Consider the following 10396-nt stretch of genomic DNA (forward strand, 5'->3'; position numbering starts at 1 on the left):
TGCCATGGATAAGGCGATGGTGTCGTGCATAAGGCGACGGCACAAAAGAAAAAAAAGAAGAAAAAAACATCGTACGTAGGGAAAAACAACATCAATGATCAAACATGGCGACCGCTCAAAATCAGCACGAAACACTGTTTCAAACAGAAAGTCAGGGAAGAAGATCAGCGGTACCTCAATCGTCACTCGTTGTCGTCGTCGTCACTCTCATTCCCAGAAAATCCAGAGAAATCTGAACCCTCAGAGTCTGAACAAAAGAAGTTCATGAAAGCCGCTGCTGACATGGCACCCGAGCGGTCCCCACCCGTCGAAGTCGAGGCTCCAGCTGTGTCCTCATCTTCCGGTTCGGTATCGTCGTCTGCTACAGCGTTGTCGGCTTGACCGTCTGCTTGGATGATGCCAGCTTTCCTGAAGCCGTTGACGATCGTTCGTGTCGACACCTCCCATGCCTTCACAACCCAGGTGCACACCTCTGCGATGGTAGCACGTCGAAGTCGTCCCGTTTTTGTGAAGGAGTGATCGCCTTCACTCATCCATGCTTCCCACAAGCCACGAAGATGGGTCTTGAAGGGACGATTGCAGGAGATGTCGAGGGGTTGGAGATGCTTGGTTGTTCCTCCTGGGATGATGACTGGCACAGAGTTCAGTTTGCCGACTGCTTCCTTCACGTTTTTTGTGATGTGTGCTCGCATGCTGTCCATCACCAACACAGACTTGGTCCTGCGGAAGAATCCGCCTGGACGTTTGCTGTAACACTGCCTCGGCGATCAACATTGCTTGAATTGTGTTCACTTAACACTATTGTGACTAGCACTGCCACGGCGTTTACGTCCTGCCTGCCCAAGCTTGCCACCAAGAAACTTCCCAAAAATCAGTAACTGTAAAGAAATCTGTCTAGCAAGCTTGAATTAAGTCCAATCACCACCAAATTTTGTGTACTAATTCAAAAATGGATGCCCAGTTCAGTCGTGCTATTTATAAGTTTGTCACGCGATTTGTTTTAGCAAAGGGGGATGAAAGGGGGGTGAAAGGGGGATAATTTGTGTTTTTTAACGGTTTTTTTGTGTGTGTTTTATTTTCTACTGCTTTTTGAGTCACTTGAGAAAAAGTGACTCTATGTAATCGGTCAGTGTTAGTGTGTCCGGCCGGCCGGCCGGCCGGCCGTCCGTAGACACCACCTTAACGTTGGACTTTTCTCGGAAACTATCAAAGCGATCGGGCTCATATTTTGTTTAGTCGTGACCTCCAATGACCTCTACACTTTAACGATGGTTTCGTTGACCTTTGACCTTTTTCAAGGTCACAGGTCAGCGTCAAAGGAAAAATTAGACATTTTATATCTTTTCTCGGAAACTATCAAAGCGATCGGGCTCATATTTTGTTTAGTCGTGACCTCCAATGACCTCTACACTTTAACGATGGTTTCGTTGACCTTTGACCTTTTTCAAGGTCACAGGTCAGCGTCAAAGGAAAAATTAGACATTTTATATCTTTGACAAAGTTCATCGGATGTGATTGAAACTTTGTAGGATTATTCTTTACATCAAAGTATTTACATCTGTAGCCTTTTACGAACGTTATCAGAAAAACAAGGGAGATAACTAGCCTTTTCTGTTCGGCAACACACAACTTAACGTTGGGCTTTTCTCGGAAACTATAAAAGTGACCGGGCTCAAATTTTATGTGAACGTGACTCATTGTGTTGTGAATAGCAATTTCTTCCTGTCCATCTGATGCCTCATATAATATTCAGAACTGCGAAAGTGACTCGATCGAGCGTTTGCTCTTCTTGTTTTAAAAGTTATTTTTTAACAAAGTATCATAAATAATGTTATAACCAAACAAGGTGTAAAACCTATGAATTAGCTGAAATATTGTTAACATTGTACACAGAAATAAGGAGACAGTACAAAGAAAAAAACAAGCAAATCACGCATTCACTCACAGCATCCTGACTAAAATGAAACAAAACTGTTGATCTAACACTCACCAAATGATGTCTAGGTAATCCATATTGAATATAAGTCACATTTTCACAACAAAGTACCAACTGTACACCTATGAACAATTCCAAAAGGATTCGAAGGCTCCAGCCATCCATTGTTATCAGTGCTGCCACGCCCCCATAGCTCCTGCACGATTCCGAGATACATGTTCGTCTAGCAGTATCACCGCCAACCACGTGTAGTTTGCCGACTCGTACTAGCAACAACGGGACTGTTTCTTCCTCACTTTCACTGCTTGTATCGCTTTCGTGAGGCGAAAACGATACGTCCGAATCATGCTCTACGGGATCCTCTAGGTCCAACATCCGGAGAATCTCCTCCCGAGACAAGGCTCGCCTTTGATTCATTTTTTTCCCTCAAAAACGCACACAAATCAGGCGGATTTGCAAATGGCAGAAGGGGACGCCAAGTGTATCAAGGGAAACAACTCAATTTATTTGCAAGCTTCAAAAACCGGGAAGCAATCACGAGTCGTGTACCCTCTATGGCTGGTACTGAAAAATGCGCGTCCCGTCCATGGGCGTGTCAGCGCTGGTACTGATTTATCAGTGTCCCGTCGCGAAAGTGTTAAATGGTTGTTAGTTGCTCATTGATTTCAAGTTCACAGTGCTCGTGAAACCTATTTTATCCGAGAATAAGGCGATGTCGTGTATAAGGTGACCCCACAATTTTAAGTGGAAAAAACCCAAAAAAGTATCGCCTTATAGTCCGAAAAGTACGGTAAGTGGTTGGCTAAACTCTCAGTGAACATCGAAGTGGAGAATGTCAAGTCTATTGAGCGTTCATTTAATAACTGTTGATGTATTTTGCTGACCACAGGTTGACACAGCTGAACCTGGCATGGACAGGAATGGACCGTTCGTGTGTAGCGTACGTGTGTGGTGCCGTGCCACCGTCCATGCGGCTTCTGAATCTCAGTGGCTGTCGAGAGGCCATCTCAGATGAAGGTGAGTAGGTATTGTTTTCATTTGTAAGACATTCTGGTTCAATGCATGGAAGCAGAAAACCAGGAATGGGAAATGTACTCGTTTTTCATGTTTAAAAAAAGATAGGGGGGGAAAAAACAAGTAAATGACAGATACATTTACCGCTACGGTTGTCACCGTACTGCACCCCAGTACTCCCAGATCACTTTTCTCAGTTCTCATCCCTAGAAAACACATGGATGCATGTGGCTTTTATAAGAATTTCAGCAGTTGTCAAGGATAATGACCCAAAACGTGACTTACGACCGAGCTTTTTGGGATAATTTACGACTTTTGCGCATATTTCGAGCAGACGAAAACACAACATGGCGGCTCTCGCTCCTCCAACTATTGCGAGAAGAAATAAAAAGGAAATCTCGCGCGCGCGAGATCCTGATACATCCGGTTTTTTTCTGCACGCTATCTTGTCACGACGACTGTCTTGTTGACAAACGAAGATTCGCGAAAGAAAAGCGCCGACTCTTGAGTAGAGAGCTAATAAAGTAATCGCTAATCGAGCGAAGTGGCAATCCGCGGCGACTTCCTTGGGAGTCGGGAATACGAAAATCCTGTGTGTCATCAAGGATAATAAGGACTCGGTGTTATCTAGATGGTGAGAAGGATAGCGAAGCGAAAGTACGCAAAGAGAGGAGCCTGTACGAAGACCTCAACGATCGTGGTCAAGTTTAGCGATGCAAGGCGACGAATCACTCATATGAGCGGAAAGATGATTCGGGAGAAAAGTCATTATGCTTTCTATCGAGTTAGGACATTCGGATTTTATTGGTTGCGCCACAATGTCAAATGTGCTTCACTCAGCGGGGAGCGAGCATTACGCCATGAGCAAATTTTCTTTGAAATTTGAGTTCAAGTTGTTCTGCTGTAATGTGTTTGTGTGTGTGTGTGTTTTGATATGACAGTAAACTGCAACTGTGTGTTTGTGTGTAAACATGACAGTACATACACTGCAACCAAATTCATGACCGACCGGCCAAAAACTCAAACCCCCCTTTTAAGACCCCCCCCTTTTTACGACCTAATTTTCAAGGTTTTTCCAAAGTCGTAAACAGGGGGTTCTACTGTAATAATTTCAAAGCTCAACTCAGTTATTTTGTTATCATTTAGAACATAAATTCTTCTTCTACAGATGTGGAGACGCTGTGCACAAGATGCCCGCACCTGTATGAACTGGACCTCAGCGACTCCTTACGCTTGACCGACCTCAGCATCGACATCATCCGCCAGAACCTCCGCGAACTTCGACGCCTCTCGCTCAGTCGCTGTTACAGTATCCTTCCCAGCAGCATCGCTATGCTTCGCTCAATTCCCAGGCTATCTTCGCTCAACATCATTGGCATGCTGTCAAAAGAACCTATCGAAGAGCTGCAGGAAATCCTTCCCAAGATCCTCCTGAACAAGATACCGTTTTCCACCATCGCTCGGCCAACCTGTGGGCCGAGACGAACGAGCATTTGGGAGCAGCGCGTACGAGAAACGTTGTAGCTCGTAGCTTGAAAGAGAGATTTGTGTGAGGTTGTGAGCAGGTGATTGACAAGTTTTTGTCTCAGCATTTTAAACAGTATTTATTGTGTGTGTGTCTGTCTTGGTTTGTTTGGTGGTTGATGGATTTATGTGAAACTGACTATAAAATCAGGTGTGCATTTTTGATGAGTGGTGCTTTTTTGACTCACATGCGTAGCAAAAGTGAGTCTATGTACTCACCCGAGTCGTCCGTCCGTCCGTCCGTCCGTCCGTCCGGACGTCCGTCCGGAAAACTTTAACGTTGGATATTTCTTGGACACTATTCAGTCTATCAGTACCAAATTTGGCAAGATGGTGTATGATGACAAGGCCCCAAAAAACATACATAGCATCTTGACCTTGCTTCAAGGTCAAGGTCGCAGGGGCCATAAATGTTGCCTAAAAAACAGCTATTTTTCACATTTTTCCCATTTTCTCTGAAGTTTTTGAGATTGAATACCTCACCTATATATGATATATAGGGCAAAGTAAGCCCCATCTTTTGATACCAGTTTGGTTTACCTTGCTTCAAGGTCAAGGTCACAGGAGCTCTTCAAAGTTGGATTGTATACATATTTTGAAGTGACCTTGACCCTGAACTATGGAAGATAACTGTTTCAAACTTAAAAATTATGTGGGGCACATGTTATGCTTTCATCATGAGACACATTTGGTCACATATGATCAAGGTCAAGGTCACTTTGACCCTTATGAAATGTGACCAAAATAAGGTAGTGAACCACTAAAAGTGACCATATCTCATGGTAGAAAGAGCCAATAAGCACCATTGTACTTCCTATGTCTTGAATTAACAGCTTTGTGTTGCATGACCTTGGATGACCTTGACCTTGGGTCAAGGTCACATGTATTTTGGTAGGAAAAATGTGTAAAGCATGTGAGTCGTATGGGCTTTGCCCTTCTTGTTCAGTCTTTACATGTTTCAAGAGAACAACCCTCTTACCCTCTTTGTGTGACTTTGAAGAAGTTCTGTGTTCTGCCTTATTTTGTGAATGTACATTTTTGGCTTTTACACTCAAACAAACTGCCGTGTCTGTCGCTTGATTTCAGTCACATATGTTTGTTTATTTAGCACACTGTTGTAAATGACACATCATCCAGCCTTGATGAGGGGCTGCACTGTTCACTACATTTGCTCAATTGATTGAATTGCCATGAAGTTGAAGGGACCAAACTGCTTACTCTGATCTCAAAAGATTACAGTAAGATTTATTTCTTTTTGTCAATTTTTTCCTGTGAACATGTTTGACGTTACTTAATGTCTATTTGTGAACTTTTGTTTCATTCCCTTTCTGATTCATAATTTATGAATAGTGGCAGAGTGAGAGTGGGGGCACCACACCCAGGTCCCAAACACCTAAGAAATTCTCAGAGCTGCACCAAACGCAAGAGAATGATTATTGTGGGTTTCCAATAGATGATAATACTACTGTGAGGTTAATTTAGATCAGTGTCAACTGCCAGCCCCAGTAATCAAATGTATTGTTGACTGCACATTTTTGTGTGTGTGTGTGTGACTTGCAATAGTGTCATTTCCAGTTGGCGCTTCACTTAGGCACAGCAAACTCACGGAATTTTTTATATTAGTCTCATCTTTGTTTGGAATATGATTGTGAATGCAATTATACAAAGGAAAGTCTGGCTTTGAAAACTATGTATGTGTCATTTAATGTGCATTTCATTCCAGTTTTATGTTTACTGTGTTCTCTGCTTTACCATTTTTTTAAAAGGTTTCTCAGTTTTGATCAAAGTTTTATTTGTGTGTAACAGAGCAGGGCAATTGTTCTCAGGCGATACCAAAGAGGAAATCAATGTTGTTTTTTTAACCATCATGTCATTTTACCAAGAATGCAGTTTTAAGGATGATGGCTTGGCTTGTATCTTTTGTAGGTTATCACTGAAGAAGAGAAACCACTTTGCTTTGCAAATGTTCAAATCAGGTCCCTAATGGTAATCTGAAAAGCTCACATTTCAACACCAAAACATGATTGCAAGCAACAATATATTTAGAATGAAATGAATCATGTGGTGCTGTATACTCTAAAAATTGTTATCATGCATGAACAAAATTGTCTGAAAAGCCTTGACCATGTAGAAAAGAACCAGTGAATTCTTCAAATGTCTTTTCTGTCAGTTAATACACAATGAAATAGAGCCAGATGAGCATAATTTGCAAGCATGTATCTGAATGTTCATGTTGGTGATTGTTACATTTGTATTTTATTGATAAGTTCTTTGTAAAGAAAAGAAAATAATTTAAACAAACTCGTAAGATGGTTTGTTTGTGGTTCAAGTGCAAACACAAGTTTTAACCATATCTAGATTTGGATCGGCTGCTCTGTTATAGGGGCACTTTTAATTAATCCTGATGGTTTTAGACAGTTTTCATGAGGTTATCCATAGCTATAATTCACAAAGTCTTGTCGTTAGAATAAGTGTTTTACTTTTAGTGTTCAGCTTTTAGACTTTGAACTGAAGTTAGGTTTTGGATGCTGTTCATTTTTCACTTGAACTGAATGATTTGTAATGTTGATAAGTGTCAATAACCCTAATTGGTAATAACATTGATATTTGATCTGACTTTCAATGTTGGGACCATGACAATAATGTATGATAATGAATTTTTCAGGCATGTTTGTGTGGCAAGCAAATTGAAAGGCAAAGTCCTTCCTGTGTCTGGAATGTTGAGCCCAATCGTTTACACGGAAAAGACTGTCATTCGGCTCACCATCTCATTTTGGGTCAGGTAGAAGGTCATCCACCCCCCGCGGGTTAGGGGGAAGAATTTACCCGATGCTCCCCAGCATGTCGTAAGAGGCGACTAACGGATTCTGTTTCTCCTTTTACCCTTGTTAAGTGTTTCTTGTATAGAATATAGTCAATGTTTGTAAAGATTTTAGTCAAGCCGTATGTAAGAAATGTTAAGTCCTTTGTACTGGAAACTTGCATTCTCCCAGTAAGGTCATATATTGTACTACGTTGCAAGCCCCTGGATTAAGTCCTTTGTACTGGAAACTTGCATTCTCCCAGTAAGGTAATATATTGTACTATGTTGCAAGCCCCTGGAGCAATTTTTTGATTAGTGCTTTTGTGAACAAGAAACAATTAACAAGTGGCTCTATCCCATCTCCCCCCCTTTCCCCGTCGCGATATAACCTTCGTGGTTGAAAACGACGTTAAACACCAAATAAAGAAAGAAAGAAAGCAATTTTTTGATTAGTGCTTTTGTGAACAAGAAACAATTAACAAGTGGCTCTATCCCATCTCCCCCCTTTCCCCGTCGCGATATAACCTTCGTGGTTGAAAACAACGTTAAACACCAAATAAAGAAAGAAAGAAAGCAATTTTTTGATTAGTGCTTTTGTGAACAAGAAATAATTAACATGTGGCTCTATCCCATCTCCCCCCTTTCCCCGTCGCGATATAACCTTCGTGGTTGAAAACGACGTTAAACACCAAATAAAGAAAGAAAGAAAGCAATTTTTTGATTAGTGCTTTTGTGAACAAGAAACAAGTGGCTCTATCCCATCTCCCCCCTTTCCGCGTCGCGATATAACCTTGAACGGTTGAAAACGACGTTAAACACCAAATAAAGAAAGAAAGAAAGAGGTCATCTCACCACGGAGACACATACCAAAAATCAACATCCTGGCTACTTTCTGTGCAGAGTGGGGTTTTGTTTTATAAATTAATTTATCAAAAGCCACAAAATTGATTCAGCAAAAAATTCCAACTCAGTACAGGAAGCAGCCTGGTATGTGTCCAAATGGACGGATCTCCTTAATCTTATCCAATGTAAAAGCCTGGGGAGTTCAGAGATGGTAGAACTTTTTTTTTTAACGGGGTGGACTGTGCCGTTAAAGTTCATGGGGAAAAAAAGACATGTCATATTTGACCCCGCTTTTTGGTTTGAACAATTTGAATTGTGTCACCACATACTAAGAAAGTTTTTTAAAAAAGTTGTGAATCTAACAGTTAGAGTTAGTTTTCAGGTTGGAGTTTGTGTTAAACTTTAAGATGTTATTTTTTCAATTCAGCCTAATGAGAGTAATGATAGTGTTAATAATCCTGATTGTAATGTCGATTTGATTTTGATCCATGATAATGATCACGGTGTTAAGAGCAGTGACTGTTGTGCTGAATGCAGGCAAGTAATTAAGGTTACCTGTTACTGCTGTTCATAGAGGCTTTCCTGCCAGAATTTTTTGGCATCTAATTTTTTTTACCGCCTGAAACATGGCTTAATCAGATTTCTTTAAAGTTCGAACGTTGTCTGTTTTACTTGTAATATGTACCCCGTACTATGTATCATAGTTTTAAGCACTCCGGTACAGTGTATTGTGAGAGAAGTTGTGTAGTTGTAATCCCTCTCAGTGGTATTGCTTTGCAAAGGGAATCAAGAGGTACTCTTTGTCACTTGTGCTTACATGTGGGCACAGTGATTTGTCAAAACTGATAATACAATATCAAATTAAATGCAAATTGCAATAGTTTTATTTGCCTTCATTGCATTGTTCCATCATAAAATCAGACCAAAACATAGTTAAGACTGTACTACACTTCATCATTAGCTAGCTATGAGGCAGGTGCTTGTTAGTCTTCTAGAGCTTGCTGCTTGTGTGTGATTAGACATGTTAGTGTTAATATTATCAGTCTTGATTTTTAGTGTTAATATTATCTGTCTTGATTTTTAGTGTTAATATTATCAGTCTTTATTTATTATTTTTTTAAAGCTTGAGTGCCAGTGAGAGTCACTGCAGCAGATTTGTGAATGAGGTGGGTAGTGTAGAGTGTTATTATTGAGAGCTTACTGGTACTTTGGAAATGAAGCCTGTCTCCAGTGGAGAGTGAATTAACATTCATGGACTGATCAAGCAAGCCAACAGTAAAGGAATATGAGGCCCCAAAACATATGATGTGCTTACACTCACTGACTCAGACTCTTGTGTAACTTGTAAGCCTCATTTAACGGGTATTGATTCCACGTGCTTGGCATGCAAACTTAACATGTCTTGATCATTACTGGTGAAAACTTGAAGGGTCTGTTGTGGATAATACCAACTTGTCCATTAGATTTTCCATTTTAATGTAATATTTTAATGAACGATAAAGAGTTGTTATTGTTAAAGGGAATTATGCAATTTGTGTGCGAGAACATTTCATTCCGAGGATTGTGGATGGTCACTGTTGCTATGTATGAGAGGATGTCTTCTGTTCCACAACTATCACAGTGGACTCGTGTATAGAAAGAACATAATTCTCTCAGAACTCGGTGTTCACGTACTTGCAGCAGAATCTATTCCTCAAGCTTTAGTTGGGCTGTCAGTGTCAGTTTTGCTTCATACTTTTCTCAGACCCTGGAAACCAGGCAAGCAGTACCTGTTGTTTTTTGTCACCAGCTTAGTGCAGGGGCTTACTGGAAACTTGCATTCTCCCAGTAAGGTCATATATTGTACTACGTTGCAAGCCCCTGGAGCAATTTTTTGATTAGTGCAATTAACAAGTGGCTCTATCCCATCCCCCCCCCCCCCCCCCCCCCCGGTCGCGATATAACCTTTGTGGTTGAAAACGACGTTAAACACCAAATAAAGAAAGAAAGTGCAGGGGCTAAAATAGGACTCTAAGCCTGAGAGACATCTGGCTAAAGGAAATCATGACCAGACTAGAACAGCCACCCTCAAGGGTGCATTATGGCATTGGATTACTGGATGCCTAAATACATGCTTAAACGAAAAAGCTAACTGCTTTGTCAAATACTTGTTCATGTCGCAATTTCAACTTTTCCAGAATTATTGTCAAATGCTCGGTCATGTCACAATTTCAACTTTTCCAGGATTATTTTCAAATGCTCGGTCATGTCACAATTTTAACTTTTCCAAGATTATT

General features: G+C 40.9%; 1 protein-coding gene across 1 annotated transcript in view; it reads left to right on the forward strand.

The window, feature by feature from the left end:
- LOC138967052 (S-phase kinase-associated protein 2-like) overlaps window positions 1-10028 on the forward strand; it is a 33873-nt gene extending 23845 nt beyond the window's left edge. Inside the window, exons 9-10 of the mRNA XM_070339510.1 lie at window positions 2826-2953; window positions 4119-10028. Coding sequence (XP_070195611.1) covers window positions 2826-2953; window positions 4119-4474 — 484 coding nt within the window. The 3' untranslated portion in view covers window positions 4475-10028. The remainder of the gene's footprint in view (window positions 1-2825; window positions 2954-4118) is intronic.
- The last annotated feature ends 368 nt before the right edge of the window (window positions 10029-10396 follow it).

The sequence above is a fragment of the Littorina saxatilis genome, linkage group LG5 (genome assembly GCF_037325665.1).
Source record: "Littorina saxatilis isolate snail1 linkage group LG5, US_GU_Lsax_2.0, whole genome shotgun sequence".
Lineage (NCBI taxonomy): Eukaryota > Metazoa > Mollusca > Gastropoda > Littorinimorpha > Littorinidae > Littorina > Littorina saxatilis.